The 24,989-nt window shown below is 54.0% G+C and overlaps 8 protein-coding genes across 8 annotated transcripts; 3 read left to right on the top strand and 5 right to left on the bottom strand.

Annotated features, from left to right (window-relative positions):
• Positions 1 to 2,910: 2,910 nt before the first annotated feature.
• Positions 2,911 to 4,006, top strand: INS49_000859 (uncharacterized protein; the record flags this gene model as incomplete). Its single annotated transcript, XM_043161694.1, has 2 exons — positions 2,911 to 3,278; positions 3,355 to 4,006. 2 exons carry the CDS (start codon positions 2,911 to 2,913, stop codon positions 4,004 to 4,006), a joined length of 1,020 nt encoding a protein of 339 aa, XP_043030200.1.
• Positions 4,007 to 4,619: 613 nt separating this feature from the next.
• Positions 4,620 to 9,366, top strand: INS49_000858 (uncharacterized protein; the record flags this gene model as incomplete). The annotated part of the gene is made up of 7 exons (XM_043161693.1): positions 4,620 to 5,137; positions 5,199 to 5,840; positions 5,968 to 6,624; positions 6,717 to 7,050; positions 7,114 to 7,498; positions 7,746 to 7,920; positions 7,977 to 9,366. The coding sequence occupies 7 exons, from the start codon at positions 4,620 to 4,622 to the stop codon at positions 9,364 to 9,366; spliced, it is 4,101 nt and encodes a 1,366-aa protein (XP_043030199.1).
• A 1,293-nt stretch (positions 9,367 to 10,659) lies between these two features.
• INS49_000857 (uncharacterized protein) lies at positions 10,660 to 11,271 on the bottom strand (the record flags this gene model as incomplete). Its single annotated transcript, XM_043161692.1, has 1 exon — positions 10,660 to 11,271. The coding sequence occupies one exon, from the start codon at positions 11,269 to 11,271 to the stop codon at positions 10,660 to 10,662; it is 612 nt and encodes a 203-aa protein (XP_043030198.1).
• Positions 11,272 to 13,605: 2,334 nt separating this feature from the next.
• Positions 13,606 to 14,308, bottom strand: INS49_000856 (uncharacterized protein; the record flags this gene model as incomplete). The annotated part of the gene is made up of 4 exons (XM_043161691.1): positions 13,606 to 13,656; positions 13,768 to 13,880; positions 13,956 to 14,032; positions 14,151 to 14,308. 4 exons carry the CDS (start codon positions 14,306 to 14,308, stop codon positions 13,606 to 13,608), a joined length of 399 nt encoding a protein of 132 aa, XP_043030197.1.
• A 969-nt stretch (positions 14,309 to 15,277) lies between these two features.
• On the bottom strand, positions 15,278 to 17,322 carry INS49_000855 (uncharacterized protein; the record flags this gene model as incomplete). The annotated part of the gene is made up of 3 exons (XM_043161690.1): positions 15,278 to 16,002; positions 16,059 to 16,756; positions 16,823 to 17,322. The coding sequence occupies 3 exons, from the start codon at positions 17,320 to 17,322 to the stop codon at positions 15,278 to 15,280; spliced, it is 1,923 nt and encodes a 640-aa protein (XP_043030196.1).
• Positions 17,323 to 20,071: 2,749 nt separating this feature from the next.
• On the top strand, positions 20,072 to 21,170 carry INS49_000854 (uncharacterized protein; the record flags this gene model as incomplete). The annotated part of the gene is made up of 3 exons (XM_043161689.1): positions 20,072 to 20,119; positions 20,170 to 20,218; positions 20,284 to 21,170. The coding sequence occupies 3 exons, from the start codon at positions 20,072 to 20,074 to the stop codon at positions 21,168 to 21,170; spliced, it is 984 nt and encodes a 327-aa protein (XP_043030195.1).
• A 144-nt stretch (positions 21,171 to 21,314) lies between these two features.
• Positions 21,315 to 21,793, bottom strand: INS49_000853 (uncharacterized protein; the record flags this gene model as incomplete). The annotated part of the gene is made up of 2 exons (XM_043161688.1): positions 21,315 to 21,498; positions 21,588 to 21,793. 2 exons carry the CDS (start codon positions 21,791 to 21,793, stop codon positions 21,315 to 21,317), a joined length of 390 nt encoding a protein of 129 aa, XP_043030194.1.
• Positions 21,794 to 22,086: 293 nt separating this feature from the next.
• On the bottom strand, positions 22,087 to 24,186 carry INS49_000852 (uncharacterized protein; the record flags this gene model as incomplete). Its single annotated transcript, XM_043161687.1, has 1 exon — positions 22,087 to 24,186. One exon carries the CDS (start codon positions 24,184 to 24,186, stop codon positions 22,087 to 22,089), a length of 2,100 nt encoding a protein of 699 aa, XP_043030193.1.
• Positions 24,187 to 24,989: the final 803 nt, after the last annotated feature.

Below are 24,989 nucleotides of genomic sequence, written 5' to 3'. Positions count from 1 at the left end.
AGGGGTGAATGTCATCTGCGAGCTGCAATGCTGACCAAACGTTGAAACAGCATTCGATCTCATAGGAGATCTTGCCTTTGGCCAGGATTTCGGGTGTGTAGCTAATGGAAAAGCAGCGCCTTTCGTTGCTGCCATTCCATTCGGCGCTCAGGAGCTTACCGTCAATCAAATGCTGAAATACTATGGGCTACTGTCATTTTCACGCTTTCTCAAAGTCATACGGAGTATAGTATCGACACGACCGCATGGAAGAAAACTTGGAGCTCGGGAACAAAATATGAGGCGAGCTGTAGAGGTTGTCCGAGCTCGCATATCGCGGGGTCCTACTGCAGACCGCAAAGACTTTTGGGCAACTTAGGATCCTCCCATACTTCCTGCAATCACCACCACTATCTGAATTAAACATCGGAATTCGATGGAGTAGCTGTGCATAACAGATGGTCTCCTCGAATGCTCGCGATGCCTGCATGAGTCACCAGATAATCACCCCACTCGTCTACTCATCGTGTCCGAGGCAAGTAAACCTTCGCTGACAAAAGTAATAGCATTACGTACTCCAGTACCTCAAGGATGAAAACGCGTCAGCAGATGACTCCGAAAGCTCGAAAAGAGGAATTTCGGAACCTGAGATGTTCGCAAATTCTTCTTCGATCACCATTGCTGGATCCGAAGGAACTGCAACGGCCTTGGCTGGGGCAACATTCCTACTGTTGAGACACCCGCGTGAATACCAGCGGGCCGTAAAGGAGGTTCGAAGAGAGTTTATCAGCGAGGCCGACATAACTAGCAGCAGGGTACTCGCTAAAGTACCGTTCATTGAGGCTGTTCTTCAAGAGGCCATGAGGATCTACCCACCGGTGTCTATCACTATGCCAAGAAGGGTTCCTGAAGGTGGTGCGACTATCGACGGGCGCTATGTTACTGCTGGAACTACGGTCGGTGTCAACCACCTGTCTTGTTACAGATCATCTTTCAACTTCGAAGATGCGATGAGCTTCCGGCCCGAGCGGTGGCTTCGCGCGAGCGGGAAAGACACAAGCCCTGGTGACAACTTCGCAGCCTTTCAGCCTTTTTCATTCGGCCCACGAAGCTGCCTGGGCAAGAATCTGGCAAGAGCTGAGATGAGCTTACTACTGGCCCGCGTTCTGTGGCGGTTCGATCTAGAGCTCGTAGAGACAGAAGAGGGGCTGTCGTGGTTGGACAGGCAAAGGATCTGGGGCTTTTGGCAAAAGCCACGTCTTCTCTGTAGACTAACGCCGGCCAAAAGGGAGTTGTCTATGGATGGGATTTGAGAAAGACCTTCACATATAGGGAATGGAATTTCTAGTTGCATATGACGTGGTCCCCATTGCACCTTTCCCAATAAGCATGCCCTTAAACTCCGATCCGTGTTATACGTCATGTTAGTGTATGAATGAAACAGCAACAGTTTGAGTGGGACGAAAATGAACACCTAGAAGATTCAGCATCCAAGACACATGCCCAAAGACGAAGCAGGAAAACTTTTGAAGCTGTGATGATAAATTTCGTCTAAATTCTATATTTCTATCTATGCCCACTTGCTATTACCATTGACACTTGGCCAGCCCTGCGACTCAAGACGCTGTACATTCTCCACTGGCACTGGAATCGTGGCAAGGCGTTTCAGGGCCTCTGCATTTATCTCAGGCGTCAAAACTTTACCCCCCCCCCCCCGATCATGTTCTCCAACAGCTCAAAGTAGCGGATAAAGAACCCTGGAGTGGCTGTGTTGATGAAAACCGCCTCCTCGTCGAATGGGTTACTGAATTTGTGCGGCAGGCGTACAGGCACAGTCAAAGCCTCACCGGCACAAACGTCTACAGTCGGTCTGCCCGGAACGTGGAAGCGCACTTTTCCCTTCTTGATCGCAAAGTTCATTGTCAGTATAATATTGCAATCGCCGTTGGGGCCACACCTGACTGGTGGGAGCCATGACCTGGGACAATCTTACTGACCGTGACAAAGAAGCCTTCGTCGTGTGTTACAGCACGCTATATAGGTGATAGCCATGGTAATGCTCTCGGCATTACAACGTCCCTCTTTTGGGTGTCTAGCGCAATAGGCTTTCTTGTGCCGTGACATCGTGCATCTCGTGGAAATGGACGATTGGACCGTCGCTCCTGGGTGGAATTAAGCTTTCAATCACCGCCAGACGGTACTGCGTGTTGGTCCCATCCTCAATCGGCCTCCAGAAATCTGATGTTTGGGTGAACATGTAAGTGGCAAATCCCAAAACTCGGAGAACAATTAGCGCTGAGCACATGGGTGTCACGTTACTCACATTGTCCCAATCTACGCCACGGAACATCTTCGGGTTTGAAGTGGTTCACATCGAGTGTTGCAGCATAAGCCTCATGTTTTGCGTCCATAACGTAAAAGATATGAGAGTTTTGGAAATTGGAGTTTCTGTGGCATGCAAGAGCCAGTTGTGTGTGATATCACGAGCCTCTTTCACTTTGTGGCATCATCAATTACGTACGTACCCACGTCACCAACACATTGCCTTGTAGACGCAGGCCTATGGTTATTTGCGTCCGTGACATCCGCCTGCATTGTACAGACGGACTACGACAGGGCTTACCATGGTATTCGGACGGCTTTCGCCGAGGGGCACTCAGGACGTCGGCAAGCGGAGGCCGGGACTGGCGGCTTTTGTCACGTTAAAGTTCGAGCAACCGGAAAGTGGAGGGGAACCCGCGCCACACATGCTTTTCCCCATGGGACGATTACAAACTTTCCAAACTTTATGCAAGTATGCAGGATGAATTTATAATACAGGACGGATTTGTAATTTGCCTGAGATTGTCAGGAAACATCGCAAACGTCTTGGTGCACTGCATCAGAGTCCCCAGGAGCCAGTCTCTTCCACTATCAAGAGCCGGAAAAAAGATGACAAAGAGATGTATCGCAACACGCAAGGGGGGCGAGTTAACCGTAATTGACGTATCGCCCCCGACGCCAAAAGCAGGCGAAGTCAGCATTCGCAACAAAGCAGTGGCTTTGAACCCGGTGGACTGGAAGAAGCTTGAATATGGGATAATGACCGACAGCTGGCCGGCCGTTTTTGGCTCGGATGTCGCCGGCGTCGTCGAGAGCGTCGGTGAGGGCGTCAGTGCTTTCAAGCCAGGAGACGAAGTCTTCAGCCTAGCTGGCCACGACAACCGGGCAGGGGGATTCCAGGAGATTTCAACTGTGCCTGAGCACTTTGTGGCGCACAAGCCGCCCTCTTGGACTTTTGAGGAAGCGGCTTCCGTCCCGTAAGTAACCATTTTACACGAGGACAGCGACGTGTCTTCTCCAGGCTAACCACGCATTACTGTTTCTTTCTGCCAGAATCTGCTACTTGACCGCCGCGGCAGCGGTCACCCTCGGCTTGAAGGTTACACTGCCTTTTCTCCAAGAGAACGCGCGCACTTCACAAGAAAGTCTCCGCAGTGTCCTCGTTATCGGTGGTGGTTCTGGTGTCGGCGCCTCCGCCATCCAGCTTCTTCGAATCGCTGCGCCGTCTTTGGAGATCGTGGTGACAGCATCGCCAAGTCATCACGCGCCGCTCATTTCTCTCGGAGCAACGACCTGTGTAGATCGTGCTACTCCTGACATTGTCGGTGCGATTAAGGCGGCTTCTGCTGATGGCCTGGGAGTTGATGCTATCTTGGATGCAGTTTTGGGAGCCGGTACCGAGAACCAGCCGTGTCTGTTTGATACCTTGCGCGCTGATGGTCCAAAGCTGTATAGTGCTGTTGTCACAGACACTCAGCTTAGCATCCCGGCGGGAGTGGAGGCCGTGAAATCTTCTGGGCGTCAGACTTTCGGCGTTGCGGGAGGCATGTCAGCTATGTCGGTCCTGGCGAAGCTGGGGCGGGACGGAGATTTCAAACCCCCGCTGAAGATAGAGGTAGTCGGGAAAGGCCTCGAGAGCATTGGGGATGGGCTTGAGAAGTTGAAATCGGGGGTGAGTAGGACTAAGCTTATCGTCACATTGTAAAGTCAATTCAAGTTCAATCATATCATGTCGTAATTGCAATTTTCCTCGTAAGACCTGTAGACTGGTAGCATTTGAGCGCTCTAATATTGTACTAGACTCATTGTTGGTCAGAAATCAGCTACGTGTGCCCATGATTAGTTCGCGCACCTTGATTGATCCCCGAAGCGATTCCGGCTGAGATCCAAGGTCCGCGTACTTGCTGTTTTGATTATGTGCTCTGGAACTTCTCAAGACCTTTCAATCCGTGTCTTTTTCCCGAGACATTCTCAACAACAGAGTTCCGATTACTTTGTCTGCCCGAAAGGGTCTAACTTAGAGGCACCTTTTTCTGGCCAAGCATTTCCCGAAACAGCTCAGTGCGTTCCCCGGCGCCCGCGGAACTCGGCTGCCGGACAATTGTTCTACAGTCGGGAGTCGACACTCGCCATTCAGAAAGCTATGCTGTTGCAAGCTGCGAGTCATCGCCATGAATCCAAACACTGCTCAAATGGACATAGATCTGCAAGACCCAATGCCTCCAAGTCTAGGTAAAGTTGACGCTCAACTGATTCAACACTGGAACTGTGGCAGAAATTCCTTAAGCCACAAAGAAATACCAACAATCCTTGCCATAATGGTCCTATTACCTCGTCTGCAGCTATTTGAGATTGAAGACTTGAGTTGGTGCCCAGCATGGCTGCGCGAGTATTCACACAAATCACTCCACCACATGTGGAACACGGTTGGGCCTCGCCGAAAATCGTCGACCGCAGCCCAGGCCTGCGACGTATTGGTATCGAAGCTGCTACTGGGCCCCGGGGACTATACATTCATCGATTGCTGTGCAGGTGCTGGTGGGCCAACTCCCATCCTGGAAAGAGTCCTCAACCACAGGTTGAGTATACTTGACAGAGCACCCGCCAAGTTCGTGCTGGCGGATCTATACCCTGACTGGAAGGCCTGGGCCAGGATCACACAACAAAGCAAACACATTAGCTTTATCGACAAGCCAGTTGACGCGACCACCGTTGGAAGATATATCGACGAGGATACGCCGGAATGTCGGCTCTATAACCTGTGCTTTCATCATTTTGGCGATGACACCGCATCAAAGGTTCCAAGAAGCTCAATAGAAGGATGCGAAGCTTTTGTGTAAGTCGCACCGTCAGAAATTGAGGGTCGTACTTGCCAACACCGACCCTTCCAAGCCCAGAAGAGCCATCGTCAACAACTTTGGCGCCGCGGGCGGCAACACGGGAATTCTGCTGGAAGACGCGCCGGTAAGACCTGAGTGCACTAAAGTCGACCCAAGAGGCGTTCATCTCGTTTCTGTGTCGGCCAAGAGTGGCAACTCTGTTCAAGGCAACCTCAGGAACTTGCTCAGATGTCTGAAGCAGAATCCGCATGTCGATTTGGGGCAGTTATCGTACACAACCACGGCCCGTCGAATGCATCATCAGCACCGCGTCATGCTATCTGGCTCGCGTGTCGAAGAGCTTTGTACGCAGATTGAGACGGCCCTTCAGAATAACGCAGCTGCGACGAGGCCTAAGCGTGGCCCGAAGTTCCTCTTCACTTTCACTGGTCAGGGTGCACAGTTTCCCGGCATGTGCAAGGAGCTTCTGACCAATATTGGCTTCTTCCGCAAGGAGGTGCATCAGCTGGATCAAATCTGCCAAAGCTTAGGCTTCCCTTCGATTCTACCGGTTATCGAAGCTGATACGGAGCAAGATATCAACACATTCACACCTGTCACTGTGCAGCTGGCAAACACCTGCCTTCAGATCGCATTAGGAAAGCTGTGGGCATCGTGGAACATTACCCCTGCTGCCATTGTGGGCCACAGTCTCGGCGAGTACGCTGCCCTCAACTACATACGCCGGCGTGCTTTCGGATGCCGATACCATCTACCTCGTGGGCAAACGAGCCGAGCTCCTTCAGAAAAAGTGCACGCCAGGTACACATGCTATGCTTGTCGTTAGGGGCTCGGTCGAGGAGATTACGGCCGCTCTGGGAGATGCTAGGCACACCATCGAGTTTGCTTGCATAAACTCGCCCGTTGAGACCGTTCTCGCCGGGACCAAGGAGGCTATCTCTGAGGTGGCGACCATTCTCACCTTCACCGGAGCAAAGACGACTCCCCTGCACGTCCCGTACGCCTTCCACTCGAGTCAACTAGACCCCATGCTTCCGGATCTGATGGAAGTCGCCCGGAGCGTCACCTTCTGCAAGCCCACCCTGCCTGTGCTGTGCCCGTTGGATGGCAGTATTGTTGAAGGTGATGGGACTTTCGGCCCCGAATACTTAGTCCGCCACTCTCGCCAGGCCGTCAACATGATGGAGGCGCTCATGGCAGCACGCAGCGGAAAGATCGTCAACGACACCACCATGACGCTCGAGATTGGTCCCCACCCAGCCATAGGCGGCATGGTACGCGCTGTCCTCGGCTCACACGTACCCACGCTTGCATCGTCGCAGCATGGCAGATCGGCTTGGTCAGTCCTCGACAACACAATCAAACAAATGTACACCGCGGGTGCCGACCTCCGCTGGATGGCGCACCATGATGACTTCGAGGCATCGCACAACGTCTTGACCTTGCCAACTTATAGCTGGGACTTGAAGGACTACTGGATCGAGTACGTCAACGACTGGTCCTGCGCAAGGGCGACCCTCCCCTTGTGATCCACGACGGCTGTATCCCAACAATTGAGACCACGACGATCCACAGGCTAGTCGAAGAGACAGAGAACGCTGGTGGACTTCGTCTGGTTGTCGAGTCCGACATCACCCGGCCTGACCTGCGCCCGCTTGTGCAGGGACACGAAGTAGACGGAGTTCCTCTGTGCACGCCCTCGGTATACGCGGGTATTGCGCTGAGTCTAGGCACATACTTGGCCCGGCGATACCGCCCTGGTCAGGCAAAGGACACCGTAGATGTGACAGACATGACGATACTCAAAATGCTGATACTGCAGCCCGATGCAAAAGAACAGCTCATGCAGGCCCATGCCGACGTGGAGTGGTCATCTGAATCGGCTGTTATCAAATTCATGTCCTTGGATGTAGGTTTCTGCCTTGTATGTCTGTCTCGGCTGGCGACACAAACTACCTCACTGTGACAACAGAAGAAGCAGAATTTGCAGGAACATGCCTGGTGCAGAATCGTCTTCAAGGATGGGTCTCTGCAACAGAGGGCCCAGAAGAACGTCCCTGAACTGAAGAAAAAGTTCCAGCATCTCCGAGACGGTGTCATTTCCGGGGCCGTCTCCCTCTACACCGGCGCCATGTGCTATCGTGCCATCCGGCCGCTGGCACGCTTCCACCCGGATTACCGGGCGGCCGGCGAGGTGCTCCTCGACAGCAACACCCTGGAGGCGGTCAGCCGTCTAAGCTTCTCCACGGTGAAGAGGGACGGCAACTTCCACACCCACCCAGGCGTGATTGATGCCCTGACCCAGTCGTGCGGTTTCATCATGAACTGCAATGAATTCGCGGACCCCGATCTGGAAGGTGATGTGTTCATGAATCACGGGTGGAGCTCGCTCCAGCTGTTTGAGCCCCTCAGCCTTGATTAGGAGTGCACGAATTATACGCAGGTGAAAGACTCTGGGGACAGTCTGTGGCACGGTGGTGTTGTGGTCCTAAACAGCAAAGACAAAGTTGTTGCCCATATTGGGTATGTTGCGGTTCGTCTTGGAATTCTTTTCTTTCTTCCACGAAGTCCAAGTGCTCTGATCTCACTAACCTATGATCCCAGATCCAACAAGTTGCTCGGAAAATTTTGAAAGTCATCTTGTCCATCGAAAGTGGTACCGCGTCCAAGGCTCAGAAGCAACTACCCAAACAGCTTCATCCTCCAACCCCGGCTCCAACACCTACCTCTTCCTCAGACAAAGGCTGCACCCAAGGGACCTGCTGCCAATCGTACTCATGTCCCACCTCCAATTCAACCGCCCAAGGAGATTCATGTGGTCACTAACGAGGCCAGATCTGGTGTATTCGCCAAGGCCTTGACAATTGTGGCCGAAGAGAGCGGTATCGCCGAGGCCGACTTGACAGACAGCACAAACTTCGCCGACGCCGGCGTTGACTCTCTGCTCTCGCTCGTCATTGTTAGCCGGTTCAGGGATGAGCTGGAGCTGGACATCCAGCACGAGTCCCTGCTTATCGAGTGTCCCACCGAGGGCGAGCTGAGGACAGCGCTTGTGGGAGACGATCCTCCCGAAGAAATGAGTCGACCAGTCGCGACTCTCAAGAAAGAAGAGAAACCAAACGCAAATAGCGTGTCTCTGCAGCAGCACATATACACGCCGGCGGAAGTCTCCGCCCTGGCAGCCCGGGAGGAAGCCGTTGACAGGCTCGTCGCCAAGTACACGGACGGATACTCGGGACCGGTAGCTCCTCCTGCAGCAGCGTCCGCGCCGAAGGAAGATGAGAAGGTCGTTATCATCACGGGCGCTTCGGGAAGCTTAGGATCGCACTTGGCCTGGCAAATCGTACAGATGCCCGACGTAAAGACGGTTATTTGTGTGAACCGCCAGCACCGAGAGGAGCCCTTTAAGCGTCAGATCAAGGCTATGCGGGACAAAGGGATCCGCTCCCCCGAGGCCCTGAAGCACAAGCTCGTCGTATTCCAGACCGACACCTCGAAGCCCATGCTGGGGCTCGGACCAGATGATTATGAACGGCTCGTGAGCACGGCTACCCATGTCATCCACAGCGCCTGGCCCATGAGCGGCAAGCGCGCCCTGGAAGGTTTCGAGCCACAGTTCCAAGTCATGAGGAGCCTCATCGACCTGGCCTGCAACGTCTCCTCCCAGCGCCCAGCGTCCTTCAAGTTCAGCTTCCAGATGGTCTCGTCCATCGGCGTCGTCGGCCTCTGCGGCAAGCGGGACAGCGACGCCATGGCGAAGCAGGTCCTCGTGCCCGAGGAGCGGTTCGGCATCGACTGCATCCTCCCCAACGGCTACGGCGATGCCAAGTGGGGCAGCGAGCGCATGCTCGACGAGACGCTGCACAGGCGGCCCGACCGGTTCCGCGCCATGGCCGTCCGCCTGGGCCAGATCGCGGGCTCCAAGACGAGCGGCTACTGGAACCCCATGGAGCACTTCGGCTTCGTCGTCAAGTCGTCGCAGACGCTGGGCGCCCTGCCCGACGTGCCCGGCGGCGAGCTGTACTGGACCCCCGTCAACGACATGGCCGACACCCTCGCCGACCTGGTGCTCTCGGACCATGAGCCCCACCGCTTCTATCATCTCGAGAACCCCTGGGGCCAGCCGTGGAAGGAGGTGAACGCGATCCTGGCTGATGCTGTGGGCATTAAAGACATCGTTCCCTTTGACGAGTGGGTCAAGCGTGTGGCGGCCGCTCCCCAGTGAAACAATCCAGCCTCCACTCTCTTGGAGTTTCTCGACGATAACTATATACGCATGTCCTACGGAGGGCTTGTCCTGGACCCCAAAAACAGTCTGGAGCACTTCAAGTCGCTGAGAGCTGTGAAGCCAGTTAGTGAGGAATTGGTTCGGAAATACGTGCATATTTGGAAAGAGATTGGTTTCTTGAGCTGAGTTGGAATTCCTACGCGTCTGAGATTACACATGATCGAAGTTCTCTTTGTTTTTGTTTTGTTTTCGTTTTATGTAATTTTGGTTCATTCTCTTCCTTTGACACTTTTGACAGTGTACAATTTCTCGATGGAATTTCCTACAGTATTTACTGGGCTTTCGCTGCTGAATCCAAAAGCGAGCACAATCGAGCCTTGTCAGCCCAATCATGCTGAACTGTCCTATTAAGGACTGACACTTACACCACGCAGGCTAGCAACTCTAAATGCGAAAAAGGCACAAGTTCCTGCTTATATCAAATTAGCAACCAGTCTAGTCTCCAGTAAATTCCCGAGTAGGAGGTGAGCTTGGAATGTTACTTGGTGTAAGTCACATGAATCCACTTGTGGGAATCTATAGGCACATCTAATGGCGAAGTACATGCGCGAACTGTCACGCGGCAATTATGGGTGTGAAACACCCGTTCTACCTGTTGTGGGAAGCTGGGCCATCCGTGATAATTACATCCCCGGACATTGGCTGCGAGGTCCAACAGATCAAAGAGGTGTGTCGCGAAGCAGGCTTAGCCTCTCAGCTATCTATGCGAAGGATGGCATCCACGACGACCCAACCGGTCCAGGCTTGCCCCGCTTACGATGTAATACGCAGCAGACGCAAGATGAAGTCTGGGAACGCATGGGATGGGGGAGTCTAATCCGAGGTTGCCAACACCAACAGCTTGAGCCATTCATGCGCTAGCACGGTCTGCCATCGGACGAACAAGCCCCATGCTACTGTATAAGTGCCCTGGTCTCGACTGTAAGATCCACACAAAGCATGGGTGGCGATGCACGCGTACGCCTCTTGAATGTTTGTCTTATATTGCTCGAACACCCTCGACGTGGGCTTGGCGATATGCAGCAGGTTTAATTATGGACACCGAAAACGCTCTAAACACATGATTGTCCGCAGGTGCGACCCAAATTAAGTCTCCCGAGCAGCCAAGGTTTCTCGTTGGCCTGTAACGCTCCATGCCGACCGGGCTTTGTAAGAAAAAGAAAAGTCGCGAGGCACGCTGTTGTTACTGCTTTAAAATCATTCCCGGCCGCCGCTTTGCGTTCGGGCTGCTCACGACCTCAGGCACGGGTGCTGCTCCAGCGGTGGGGGCAGCTCCGCGCGACCGGCGAGCAGTGGGTTCCTGGTCGGCGACGAGGAGCGCGAGACGGCTGCCGCAGGCAGTTCGGGGAGGGGTGAAGACGTAGACCTCCGGAGACTCGCCACCGAGCTATGCCGTGAGATGCCTGCCTCGAAGTCCTTCCAGTCGTACCTCGGCAAGTCGCCCGCGATGCTGCTCTCCGGCCTGTCGGCTGTGCTCATGGTGGCGAACGACGCTGTCCGGCCCGACCTGCTCGCCAGTGACTTCCTTATCATTGCTGTCCGTGTGGACTCGGCCTCCATTTCTAGGTCCTCCGCGGTCATCTTCCGCTTTTTGGTGGGCTTTTCCCAGGCGAAGCCGGAGTCTCGACGGCGGGACTCATCGAGTTGCTGCTTGAGGAGGCGTCGTTTTGAGTATGAAATGACAACCAATGCGGTGCAGGCTCCAAGCGTTAAGAGGGCAGCTACGGCTGCTAGTATTACCCATGTCCGGGTCGAGTCTGTGGCGGATGTGCTTGCGCTTGAGTCTGTATTTGAATCTGGTTGCGAGTCCCGTGGTGTGAGGGTGAGAAGGACTGAAGGCATTGTTGCGGTCTCAGCTCAGCTTGCAGGGTCGTCGGGAGTCTGCTGTGTGTGTCCGTATGTGTGCTTTTGTGTGTGTGCACACACGAGATCTCGAGGTGAGATATGATGACTGACTGAGTGACGGACGGAAGTTGGGGTGCAGCCGTCAATGACCAGATCAAGCCTCGAGGTTGCACTGCACGGCACGCGGGGAAGGGAGGGGAGCAAGGCATGCTTATGTATAACGGTGGTCGCATGCAGCCTGTATGTGCGTGTAGAGAGAGAGTGTGTGTGTGCCTCACCTCAACTCACCTCACCCCATCCCAGACCACCGTGTTGGGTCGGCCCATTGCCATCACGAAGGAGCGGCGCGGGCGGCCCTGCATGTGCATAAGGCAGTCCTCGTATACGCCGAAGAAGAGAAGTACAGAAGGTGCTAAAATTGGCCTGCTTTCGGGTCGCTACTACGGTAGTGCCTTGGCTGCCGGGCTAGGGACTGGTGGCCCGCCCTCGCCCCTCTGGGTAGTTCTGCAGCCCCCAGGCCAATCAGGTCTCCGGGCCCGCCCCAGACAGCGTCGCCCGATCCTGTTCGCTGCAGACCGCATCCTGCAGGTGTCAAGAGGTGCCAACCCTGCAAAGGCGTGTGCACGCGACGGTGGACGAGGAGGAAGAAGCAGAGGAGCAGGCGAGATTACACTGCGATGGTTTCGGTGTCGAAGGGATGCCGTGTGGGGGCTATCAGAGCTGCAGCCCTAACAGTCTCGCCGTGTTCCAGAGTGCGTTGCTGTTACTCGCTCAGCTGACGAAGGAGCAGGCCACACAACAACTCTCTGTCTTTCCACCCACCCTCGCGGTTTCCCCGCGGAGCATTCGAGACACAATAGTGCCTACCTAGCTCAGCCAGCAGCCAACCAGTTGCAGACTGACCGGTCGCTGTCGAAGGAGCCACGAGGCGAAGCAGTTAATATTTTATGTCTTATCGCTTGTCCAATGTTACCTCGATAGCCACAGCCTGCATCAACAAAGTCTGCCTCGGACATGACCCTCGCCCATTGACGTCGCTCGCAATTGCCGCGGCCTCGATAATTGTCCCCCAACCTCGGCCGCCCGTCTCGCAGCCGACCGCAGCTCTGCATTTGCTGGCCGGCAGACCTCTGCCTGAAACAAAATAAGGCCTCCCGCGAGTTTCTGGCTTTGGCTGCCGTCTATGATCTACGTCAGACGGGGCGAGGCCTTCGGACCGGGCAGTTCAGACCCAAGCCTCCATAGAGGCCGTCCGTCTATGCTGCTGACTGAATGAAGGGCCGGGCCACTTGCACAGCACTGCAGACCATGTAGCATCCAGCATATCTCCTGCTGCCTACCAACCTGCATGCTCGCCCCCGCGGCGCATCGCCTCTTTGCCGCTATTGGGGTCACTTAAGATTAACTTTTGGTCTGCAGACGACCAGTCGGTAGAGGATTGCCGAGAGCAATCCTCTGTTCTAGGCGGCTGCGGATCCTAGGCGCAATTTTGCTTGAGTTTTCGGGGGGGGGGGGGGGAGGGGGCACCTTTTCGGCAAAAATTCTTAGGATTTCAAAGTGGACCATTTCCACTTACACTGCTATCCAAACTGCTCAGGCACAACTGACTCCACACGAGCCGCGAACAAGCCCTGTCTACCCCTGGATATGTGGGGACGTTTCGATGGAACCCACTCCCGTTCCAACGTCTTCTCAAAATAGGCGCGCCCTACGAGGCGAAGACCGACCAACAGGTAGGCTTAGTTTCTGGTCGGGCGCTTCCACAAATGTGCCTGGATTAATCTCGTCACACGTGCTTGGTACTATGAATGCTGTCCTTGAATTCGTACGGCAGCTGGCCTTGGAAATCTTTCACAATTCTTGGCCCCGCCGTACTTGCCTAGCCTAGTGTTCAGAACAGCTTCCAGAAGACGAGGGTCAGTCAATCCAAGGTTTGGTCAAATTACTGTCATTGACAACTTAAAAATATATATTATGACAATTATTAGTACAACATTAAACCAGCCTCTGGTCAGGATTGTAGTAGCAACACTTAAATGAAAGGAGACTTCTCGAGCTAGGTCTGCTCAACTTGGGTTTTCTTCACACTTTTCATTTGCGTTTCATTTAAGGGTGCATAAATAATAAAATGTCGAATGGCGCCAGCTTATATGTCATTTTTGAAAATGCACTTTTCTCATTGAATGGCAAAGTTTTCATATCCAAAGTCCCAGAAGACGAGAAGTCACAGCTTCTTGCCATCACTCAATCAGAAACCTAGTCGCCGAATCCACAACACCGCGCAACGAGAAACCATCATGATTGTGAAAAAAGAGGCAGACAAGTCACCCGTTACTCGACGACATCGTGGCAGACAGCCTCGATATTATTGCCAGCGGGGTCCTGCGACAAATCCCAGGTCAGCGAAAGGCATAGCCAGAATGTGCATCAAAACATTTAAGACAGCAATCCAGGATCATAAAGGCTGCTGGATGAGAAGTCAAAACCACTTACAAGCACGAAAGCCCCATAATGAGCGTGATAGTGGGGCCGAAGGCCAGGCTTGCCGTTGTCTTTGGCCCCGGCTGCTATGGCTGCATCATACCACGCGTCGACAGATGCCCGATCTGTTTGTCCATGTCGTACCCTCAGCAAAATCCCCCATTCTCCGCACAACATCCCCATGGGCAGCAACTACTGACCTTTGCAGCGGAACGCGTGGTGGGATTTGCCGGGTGTCGTTGGCGAGGCCATGACCCACCAGTCGGTCTTGTTTGGGCTGTCCAGCCTGGTCAGCGAACTCGGTCCAAAAAAAAAAAAAAAAAAAAAAAAAAATTCGTAGAAGCTAGTGCTGAGCGTCAAGAAATATTTCTTGTGGACATTTCAATACAACTTACGAATGCGCCAGTTCACCGTCGCCAAAACCGACGGCTTCCTCGTTGGGGCCAAAGGCCATGAGCTTCTTGTAACCCAGGGGCTTGAGCGCCGCCTCGTAGAACGCGACGACGGCCTTGTGGTCCGCTGCCGCGACGGACAACTGCGTGTGGTCGATCATTTTGGGTTTGGATATTGATTACTGATGGGTGTTAGAGACGGGTCTGTGAAGATTGATATTCTCCAGAATGCGTTGAGCCCCTGGATGGGAGGAGAGTAAGCATCTATTTATCTTCAGGTGTAAGACCTAAGGAGCGGCGGCGCTCCTCTTCCCACCGGCTCAATGTCTCACACCAACGATGCTTCCGGACAAAGCGTCGAGAATCAAACCCTCACCCAGCCTCAGCTTCGATCTGCCGGCTGATGCCAAGACTCCCCCCCGGCTGCCTGGCTGCCTGGATGGCTGCCTGCCTCCGTGCTCCTCCACCACTTTGACGGTCCGTGGTTGTGCCGTTATTTGTTAGGACGCCCAATGGCAGATCCCCGCGCTGCGGTCCGGTTCGGTCTGCCGCTAATGTCCGGGACGCCCGGCGCTGCGCTAGCTCGGGAGCGTGTTGAGCCGACTTCATGCTCGCACGCGCATGGTCTGCTAGTTAGTGCCTTGGTGCCTGTACCCCGAGCCATGTTGGCTTCATGTGTTTCTTGTGAACTCTACACTGCCGCTCACAAATAGCAACGTGCTTCATCATGGCACCCGGCACTCCAAGATATTGGTGATTGGCATCAACCGGGTCAGTTGGCATTCCACGTTCGGCGAATTCCTTTTGAAATTGAGAGAACATGCCCATACAACCAAGCACAAATACTGATTTACTACATAGGTAGCCACTTGTGAAGTTGTGGAATCAACATCATGTCCGGGATGTTAATTGTACAACCATCTAGTTACATCCTCTGGTAGTACACTCCCACTTGTTTCTGAATTGGGAGGCCCGTCATTTTAGTCCTCAGTTCTGAGTACTGTTGCCTGATCTTGAAAACGACTGCTAATTCGGGTATCTAAAGCTCCAGTATGCTAGTTATTAAGAATATGATAAAAATGTCTCACTGTGGAAAATCACCGCTTGTAATGCTCCTTATTCTAAGGCTTCTAAGCATGCGTATTAGATCCTGCCCCCTCGACCTCGGGAGTCTGGTCCTTCTCCCGGGCCGCGGAGCTCTCGCCCTTCTTTTGCGAGTTCCCGAACTTGTCAAGGCTCAGCCTCGGGAGGGTAAGGCTTTCCCTCCACCCGCCGTCGCCGTTGACCTTCTCCTCACTCGACGACCTTGCGGCCTTCTCTATCTCTTTCTTCTTCTTCTTCTGCACCTCGTGCATGGCCTCCTCGGTCATCTCCTGTCTTGTCATCCGCTCGATGACGTCCTTCTTCCGCGTCCGCCGGTCGCCTATCCAGATGAGCAGGCCCGCTGTCGCGTTGACCGTGATGGAGCAGCACAGGATGACTGTCGTCAGCGCGAACGGGCGCTTCCTGTAATCGATGCCCCAGGTGCAGGCTCCTAGTGAGATCTGCAGGCAGCTGTGGAGGTCGAGGAGTGCCGTAATGGTGATCATGAGGTCGAGTGGGAATGCGAAGTGGGTTTCTGTCTCGTGTGGTTTATAGAATGTGTGCGACTTGGCGTACTTGGTCTGGTGGTGAACTAGCGTCTCCTGTTGTTTTGGCGAGAGAACTGCGAAATCGTCGCCAGGCTCCATATCCGGTAGATCATTGTTTGCGGCCGCTGCTTCGACGTCCGGGATCACCGGCTCGGTAGGCAAGTCATTGGGGTCGCGGAGCTTCGGAAGCAGCAGCTTCTTTCGTAGTTTCAAGCTCATACGGTCTGTATGATGTCAGTCGAGCTGAAATTGGTGAGGGTTTAGTGCAGCGAATACTTACGGTAATGTGCGATGTAAATCATGTGATAGGTATCGACCGCACGGAACGGGGCGAGTCCATCGCCCATGATCGCAAAGAGGGCGACAAGGATGTAGTCAATAATGTTGATCACGTAGAGCTGTTTGGATCCAATTGAAATCCATCCGATGAGGAAGAGCACCCATGCAAGCCCAAATAGGGTGATGAGTGTGGCGTAGAGCGTGACGAAAAAGCCGAGAGGCCGACTGACGTATCTACCAAAGCCCTTGAGGCCACGTTTGAACTTGGACCGCCGTGAATGCAGCATGTGTCTGACATGATCGTTCAGCATCTCAACTTCATCCTGGCTCCATCCCTCCAAGGACTCTCCATGTGGGAGGACAGCATAGTGGGTGTCGTCGAGGTTGGAGGAGATACTGTAAGCGCGACCCGACTCGGAGCGTTGGTCCGCTTGGTCTGCTTGGACAGCAGCCGTCTGCTGTTCCGAGAGGTCCTCTCGTGATTTCCCGCCGGCGGGGCCACGCATCCCAGAGACATCGTAGGTTGGCCGTCTGTTGACCCATCGCCCCAGCGAGGGGATAAACAGCGAGTTCTGGACGTTGGTGATGGAAGTCAATGTGGACACCTCGGGGTCGAGGACATCCAGCAGATCGACAATCCTGGTGTCGTACTCGGCTTCTTGTTCTGTCTGAGGGGGTTCATTCTGCTGCTGGTGATTCCTCCATGGCCGGAAAAACATTGAACCCATTCGACTGGCGCGCCCGGCGCTTGGTCCACTCTCCGACAGTTCAGGGACGGAGGGCAAGTGTCGCACGCCACTGTGGCCCTGGCCATTTCGGGACGGATCGGTGAGCCACGTTGGGCGCTGCGGGTCGGAGCTGGAGCGTCTCCGGCCACCGGTGCCCCCCTGGGAGTTGTCGTTGTGACCATCATCTGCTTGTGGCTCTCCACGATTCTGCTGCCAGTCCGTCGCAGCAGGAGCGGTGCCGGTAGGCAGCGTCGGGGCGCGCAGTCTCCTGAGACCGATAGAGGACTGCTGGCGGACTACCGCACCGCGACGGTTGGAGGAAGTTGGCGGTCTTCTGAGAGGGGGAGGGCGTTCACGCGCCGGCGTGCTGGGTTCGGTAGAAAGCCCTGCAGCATGATGGGGCTGGGGCTGTGGCTGGTGGTGGGACTGAGGAGCGCTCCTGGAGGGGGCCAGATCCGAGGTGGGATGTGTGATGCGAGGGTCGAAGTATGGGTTTTCGTCCTGCGCGCCGGGGCCCTGAGGTGGTTCAGAGCTCATGGTAACGTGGAGTTGGAGCACAGTCGTGCCGGGGCCAGTGACTGGGAAGAGATAGACGGCTCAACGCGTCTGTCGGTTCTCGAGTCTGCACCGATGTTGATTGCATGAATTTTGCTTCCCCAGGAACAGATCCGGCAGATAAGATGGGGAATAAGTCCCTTCACAAGAGCATCGGATGTTGCGGGTCGGTCGCGCGGCGGACGGTTGGGTGGTATTTTGAGTTTTATCGGGGTCCCGGGAGGCAAAGTGCCAAAACAAACGGGGGATGGCGACATGAACTAACTAGCAACCTGTCAGTCAGTCTGTCTGCGGTTATCTCGAGGCGCGAAACGCAAGAACAGTCCGGACCCGGGGCAGGCGGGAGGGTGATGTCATGGCTCCATGCACTAGCAGTGGGCGTCGCGGGAAAGAGAAAGCCTTTGACGGCAAGCTCCCTGATGGATGGCCAATCCCTGGGGCAGCCAGCAGATTGCGCATCTCATTTCCACTGCTGGGTCCACCGGAGCGCACCAAATGACGATGCTTGGCAGGGGTGCCAAACAGCACTGGACGGCTGAAGCTCAGAACCAAGTCAGCACCCGCCCGCCCTTCCGACGTCACGCAAATGACGACGTTTGACCAACCGGCTGACCCGCCAGCCTACATGTACTGTGATGCACGCACGCACGCACGCACGCACATACTTGCTGTTAACAGTCTCTTCAGAAGATCACTCACTCAGACCCGTTCTTGTTCTTCAAGGGTCCATGTCCAACAGCTCCCCATTCTTTTCTGGCACCACAGCTCCAGGCTGTCACAGGAAAACATCCCGACTGGGCAACTGGGCATTCGAGACAAGCAACAGACTGCAGCACAGACTAGTCTACAACTAGTGTATTGTAGCAGGCGATCATTTTGCTGTAGACCACGGCTGCATGGTCGCCTCTCACACCCACATGCCTAATGCCTACTGCAGATCCAGGTGGCGTCACACGCTACCATCCTAGTTCATATGCTCATCAGGCCTTGGCACTGCCTGCCCAGGTGGCTACGCAGTATTACAGGTCATCCCAAGCAAACAAGCAACGCTGCCAATTCATCCTGCCAGTTCCTCCAATGTCTCCAATGTCACCCTTTCGGTGGATCCTCTGCAAAAAAACATGACCGGGCCCGGCCATGCACAGGGCCTGCCATCGGATCGGCCCGTCTAGAATGTTGTCTTTTGCTACACTTACGTAACTGAACAGAGTCCACCGTCCTGCTCATCCTGCTTCAACAACATCAACAACAATGACAGCAGCGTCTCCTATGAGTGCGGATCAACATATCCTCATGCCGCTGCTAAGGTAACCTCACCTGACATGTTTATAAGCACAGACATTGATCAGAATAGATCCTGGGAACGGTAAGCACGGTGCAGTTAATATGCTCTTCTCGTCCCGAGACGAAACCATGTATTATTGTTCTATTCTCAACCACAACGCCTTGAACCGGATGGGCTTCTTTATAATCATTCAAGAGTGCTCATTTCGATAGTTCCTGCATCGAGACAGTTGCGTGAAGTTCAAAGCCTGATCCCAAGGCCCTGTTGCATCCGCTCGTTCTTAGCAATCACTGACATTTGACAATCTCAGAGTCGTTCCAATTCAAAGCCAACTTGATTCATATTGATCAGAATCGAAACGCCAGTGAATCACTCGAGGTTAGTCCGACCACACTTAATTCCAGTTGATTTATTGAGAGGTCAACTCTCGCAATCGGAATTGAACCAAGAATAAAGAGAAGACGATGCATCAAGCATTGGAGGCAAGGTACGCCCACCCAGCTTCCACAGTACGCCCACCCAGCTTCCAGCGTTGGCCCACCCAGTACAAGGAAATTGGCTGCACGCGCTATAAAATATTGGTACTGTGGGGTTACTGACAAAGCATAGCTATAGCTGTCCCAGAGGGGTCCCATAGCTACCCCTCTATTTGCGACTTGATGTCCAACAATACGCGACTGACAAGGTAATGCAAGCAAGAATTGCCCAATATGGTGTGCAGGCCTCACCTGACACGGATTGACTACTGCTGCAAATCAAATTTGACGGCCAAAAGATCATGATAACCAAGAGAACAGATATTCGCACAGAAAGAAACGGATGGTATCCACATATATTACACACCTAGTGCACTTATACCCAACACACTGACACCCAATTCACATACCCGGGCTCATTTCATACACCCACTACAATTCACATGTCAGATTTACACCCCCATTACACGCCTAATTCATACACTTATATACTCATATAATGTGCAAATTAAGTGTATACATTAAGCATAGTGCGTTCGGGAATTGGGCGTGGGTGTTACGCTCTGATTAGCTGCGGGAATGTTATTCAAGAGGTATCTGTGTACCATCCACTTTCTTCTGTGCAAATATCCGTTCTCATAACGAATCTACCAGATTGGCTATTGAGCAGCATATAAGAGCCGTACCGCCACATCACCTTGACCACTAAGAACTGTGACTGTTGCTTCTACTGGTAGAAGAAGCTGTGTCGGCGCTATCGATATCTTCACAGAGACTGAATTAACGGAAGCTTTTCAACACAATACCAGACGAAGGAACAAGCGCTCTGAGAAATAATACGATGAAATAAATTATACGTGTAGATTTGACGTAGTTAGTTATGTACGCCTGCTATGCACGAGCCGAAAGCATCATGATCCGGGGACGTATCTCGCAAGATACGAGTTTTACTTCATCAAAGCAAACAACAATGTACTACACTTTCACAAACATGGCTAGACAAGAATTTCTCACGGTGGTGTGGGCAGGCTCGTATCGCTGATGGAAATTTCGCCCTAAGCTATCAAGGTCGAGAGATCCGGATCTGTCCCTGGCCTGTTGGATGGAAGAACGGATCGTGAGTTGACCACTTGCCTTATTCATCTTGCCAAGGGACTAACAAATCATACAGTGTGTTTCAAGCCGGCCCGAGTAAGAACCAGAACTGGTACGGCACAACTGGCACGGGCTCTCAAGCCGCGGCTGGTACACGAGACACAGACGACGCGATGTGCGGAGTCTGGGCCATGTACGAGCCTGGCAAGATCTTCAGCGCCGGCGGTGCTCCCGACTACACGGACTCCGACGCTACGGACCGCGCGCACATCACGACCATCAACAACCCCAACCAGCCGGTGGCGGTCGAGCGCGTCGCAGACATGGCGTACCCGCGAGGCTTCGCCAACGCCGTCGTCCTCCCGGACGGCCAGGTCCTGGTCACGGGCGGGCAGCGGCGCTCGCTCGTGTTCACGGACACGGACGGCATCCTGCAGGCGGAGATGTTCAACCCGGCCACCAAGACGTGGAAGACGCTCGCCGCCGAGGCCGTGCCCCGGAACTACCACTCGGTCAGCCTGCTCCTGCCCGACGGCCAGATCTTCGGCGGCGGCGGCGGGCTCTGCTACGTCGGCCAGCCGGGCGCCAGCTCGGCGAACTGCGACAAGAGCGTCGACCACGCCGACGGCCAGATCTTCAGCCCTCCCTACCTGTTCAAGGCCGACGGCACCGCCGCCACGCGGCCTGTGATCTCGACTCTCAGCGCTACCACGGTGAAGGTGGGTGCGAAGCTCACCGTGTCGGTCAACATGGCCAACTCGAAGCTGGTGTTGGTCCGCATCGGGAGTGTCACACACAGCGTGAATAGCGACCAGGGGCGTGTACCGTTGACGAGCGTGGCGGTCAGCGGCAATTCGTACACGGCGGCCCTCCCTGCCGACAGTGAGATCTTGATCCCAGGATATTACTACCTGTTCGCGGTCAGTAGTACTGGGGTGCCGAGCGTGGCGAAGACAGTCAGGATTACACTGTAAATATTTAGACAGCATCGTAGAAAATAGACATTGCATCAGGCTATTCCCTTCTAGGCCATAATGTCTGTGTCATTGGGGCTCAACAACCTATCGAGATCCCATCAACTGAGTCGTCTTCCGACCTGCAAGTGTAAGCTCCCTCACTCACGACTTCTTTGTCCGCAGCCAAGTGGCCACGCCACCTGAGACGCCAGCCACGGCAGCACCGGCACCTTGCACCGCACCCGCGACGGCAGTGACACCATGCCCGCCCATGGCCGCGCTCTGCAAGGTAGCAAAGGCACTCCCTGCGGCGACGCCTGACCCATGCTTCCGGCGGCGGCGGAACCTAGACGGCAATCAAAATGTGGTGAGCGAAGTGCCGCGTAAAAGAGAACCAAGGGTGAACAGGAGCTCGGTGTTTAGGGTTCACGAAACTGCTCACCTCCGACAATACCACCAGAACCAAAACCAGCAGCGCCCAAGACAGGAGCTGCTGCTGCCATCGGGGCGACCACGAGGGGGGCGCCGACCACAGCGCCGACGGCTAGGCACGCAGTGGTTCCGGGGTTGGCAGAGACCCAGCCGGCGGCCTCTTTTGCGGCCGTGACGCTTGCCTCTGCGACGGTCCAGAGGGCGTTCATGATGTAGTACTTTTGTGGTTGACGGCGTGCTGGAAATGGGTGATTTCACAGAAAGAGAAATGGAGACTGGTAAAAGACTGGTGGGGGGAGAGTGTGAGAAATAAAAGAATGGGTGATCGACGAGGCTTTGCTAGGCATTCACTGGTGGGCCTCTTGCAGCGGCCTCGCGCTGTGTACCTCGAGAAAAAGCCTCCTAGGTACCAGTTGTTGGCCAAGCAGAAGTCTTTAATAGAAGCAGAAGGGTAAGGGCAGCTCTTCTGTGTTTGTTTGGGTATCTATTGTCTCCACTGCACCTACTTTTTACTGCCGGCCTTCTTCTTCAGGGATGTGACCAAACTGTCCAGGTCCTGGCCACCAGCTTTGGCTTTTTTTGGTTTCTTTTCCCTTGTTTCCTCTGCACCTTCACGGCCGCCTTCGTGTTTCCGTTTCTTCCTGCCTTCCTCCACCAGCTGCTTCATTCCAGACGCGGCCTTGAACTTAGGATCGGATGGGTCGATAGCGAACTCGTGTTCCTCAAACAAGGCCTTGAAGCGATCATCGCCCGCGTTGATCTTGAAGTTCTCCTGCAGCCCTCCTGCGTCCTCTTTATCCTTCTTGCCCTTCTTGGCCTTCTTCTTATTCTTGTTCTTTTCGGCCTTCAGAATCTCATCCATGTTGAAATGAGTCAGGTGGCCTGTCTCTTCGTCGTGGTTGTCTGCCATGAGCAGTTCCAGCTTCGCCCTATCAACAGCACCTTTCTTCTCCTCGGCCTCCCTGGCCTCCCGCTTCTTGCGGCGTTCTTCCTTGTGCAGCTGGGCTCTCGAGGCCGGTTTAGGCTCCTCAATGGTGAAGAAGGGGTCGTCGAATCCGAGGTCCTCCTCTGGTTCGTTTGTAGCATCCTTGCCGGCGTCCTCTCCCTTGGCAGCGGCTTGCTCTTTCTTCCTGGCCTTCCTCTCACGCTCCTTGCGAATATACTTTTCGGCAGTGGTCTCATCCTCTGGATTCTTCTTAACGCCAGAGCTTTCCGTCAGTGCCGGGGTAAAGGTGATTTCCATGTCTCCCACAGGGCCTGCATCAGAATTTTTGTCTGCGGGCTCATCGCTCAGCCCAAGAGCCTCCCGCATCTTCTTGCGGGCAAGCTCCTTCTTGCTGAGCTTTGGTGCGGCTGTGGCCTTTCCTGTGACATCCTCCTGCTCGTCGTCTTCGTCCTCGCTGTCGCTGGCCAGGTAAACTCGCAGGTCGTTCTCTGCGATGTCTGCCTTACTTCCGCTGAAAGCGTTCTTGATAGATTCCTTGCGCTTGACTTCCTCAGGATCCACGTCCCAGGTGAGCTTGACTTTTGAGTGTTGGAGAGCGTCGGTCACGAACTCGACTGGCTTGTAGTTCTGAGGAATACTTTCGCATTCATCTCGAGGTTCTTCGTCGAACGTGACGTCATCAGGTACGAATCTCAGGTCCAAGAAATTTGAGGATGAGAGATATTCGGAGCCATCCGTCGCTTCGTAGATCTTCTGTGCTGTGTTTTTGTCCGAGCATACCATGACGGCATAGTAGTACCGTAGCCTGTCGAGTTGATATGTCCGTAACGCGTCACTGTCGAAATCCTCGTCGTTGCCCTCTTTCAAGAGATCCTGCTTTGCCTCTTCATCGCTGTCCTCTGCATCGTCGCCATCGTCCTCCGAAGCCTCGTCCTCCGATTCGTCCGAGTCTTGGTCGGTGGCCTGGGATTTCTTGAAAATCTCCTTCGGTGGACCTTCGAGCTCCTCACGCTGCATTCTCTCCTTGCCGAATTCCGAGCGATATACGGAAACCTTCTCAATGCGCCCCCCGATAGGCACAAAGCTCTTGAACAAGGCCATCAGGTCGACCGACTTGATGTTGTCCCAGTCGATGTTGACAATAGCGATCCGATTTGTGACATCTCCGGTCTCTACCTCTGTTTGCTGTGTCCGGTACTTCTGCATGTCGGGTGCATTGTCGACCTGTTCCTGTGCGTCCTCGCCCTCCTCGTCGGCAGATTCCGAGTCAGAGTCTGTGTCAGACTCTGAAGAAGAGAAGCCGCCCCCTCTTGCAGGATCATACTTTGTCTCAGCCTTTTCCAACTCCCGCTGGACGACGTCATCGTCTTCGACCTCGACGTCTTCATCCTCGTCCTCGTCCTCGTCCTGGTACAGCCTCTGCAGTGCCTTCTTCTTGGAATCGGACTTTATTTTCCGCCCGTACTTGTCGACTCTAGAGACAGCGGTAAATTCGTCATCCTTCAGCATGCGCGAGAACCGTTTATCGATGGTCGTCTTGGATTTCTTCTTGGAGGGAAGGGCATAACGAGGGTCGGTTTCGAAATTGGCGAAACGAGAGTCCTTGATTTTGGCGGAGGAAGCGCCATCGCGCTTCTTGGACAGTCTGGAGGACATTGTGGGGATACTTCTGAGTGTGTTGGGCAGGTGTCGGAGCAATTGAAGACGTCGCTATGCAGCAGCTTTTTAGACGGAAACTTTTGAAATTCTGCCGCTCAAGTTTCTTGAAGTGGTCTTAAAAGAGAAGGCGGTCAGTCCGAGGTGCACGGGCCTCGTCCGAGGCGGTCAGGGGTCCGACCTGGGCTTGGCTTCGATAAGCTTGGTCTCTATAGCCTATGACAGGGTTAACCTCTACAGTATGTCTAGTCTCATCGCAGGTGCGAAGCCCGTTATTCAACATTGGTATTCACCACCGAGCTCACCTCAAGACCAATTTGGACTGCAGTCACTTTTCTGCTTTAGTAAATGGCACCAACCATAGCTTCCAGTGCCTGATCTGCTTAGTTTGATGCACATGTAAAGCTGAAGAACCCAAATCTCGAGACATGCATCTTCTCGGAGCATTCCAATAGCTTGTAAAAAGTAACGTTATTAAATTTTCAGTTTAATACCGCGAGCTGCAGTATAACATGGACTATTTCGAACAGAACTTCTCGACGACTGCATTATGTGAACCTCATGAGGTTTCACAGACCCTGCCTTCCCCTCGCACCCTCCAAATGCTCATGCTCGAAAGCTCACTTGAATCCTGGTTCCAGGCGTCTATATCCATGCTCCAGTTCAGGCCGGTGGTCCAGTCTGTCGGCGCATATCCTCAAATTCACGTAGGCCTACTCCATAACCAAAGTGGCACTGCTGTGAAGGTTTTCCACACTAAGGGAGTGTTGTGGACGGGTATCATTATGTGCATATGCCGCGAA

Source organism: Diaporthe citri (genome assembly GCF_014595645.1).
Source record: "Diaporthe citri strain NFHF-8-4 chromosome Unknown scaffold_1, whole genome shotgun sequence".
Taxonomy (NCBI): domain Eukaryota; kingdom Fungi; phylum Ascomycota; class Sordariomycetes; order Diaporthales; family Diaporthaceae; genus Diaporthe; species Diaporthe citri.
Note: the sequence above shows the minus strand (reverse complement) of the source record. Positions and strands in the feature narration are given on the sequence as shown.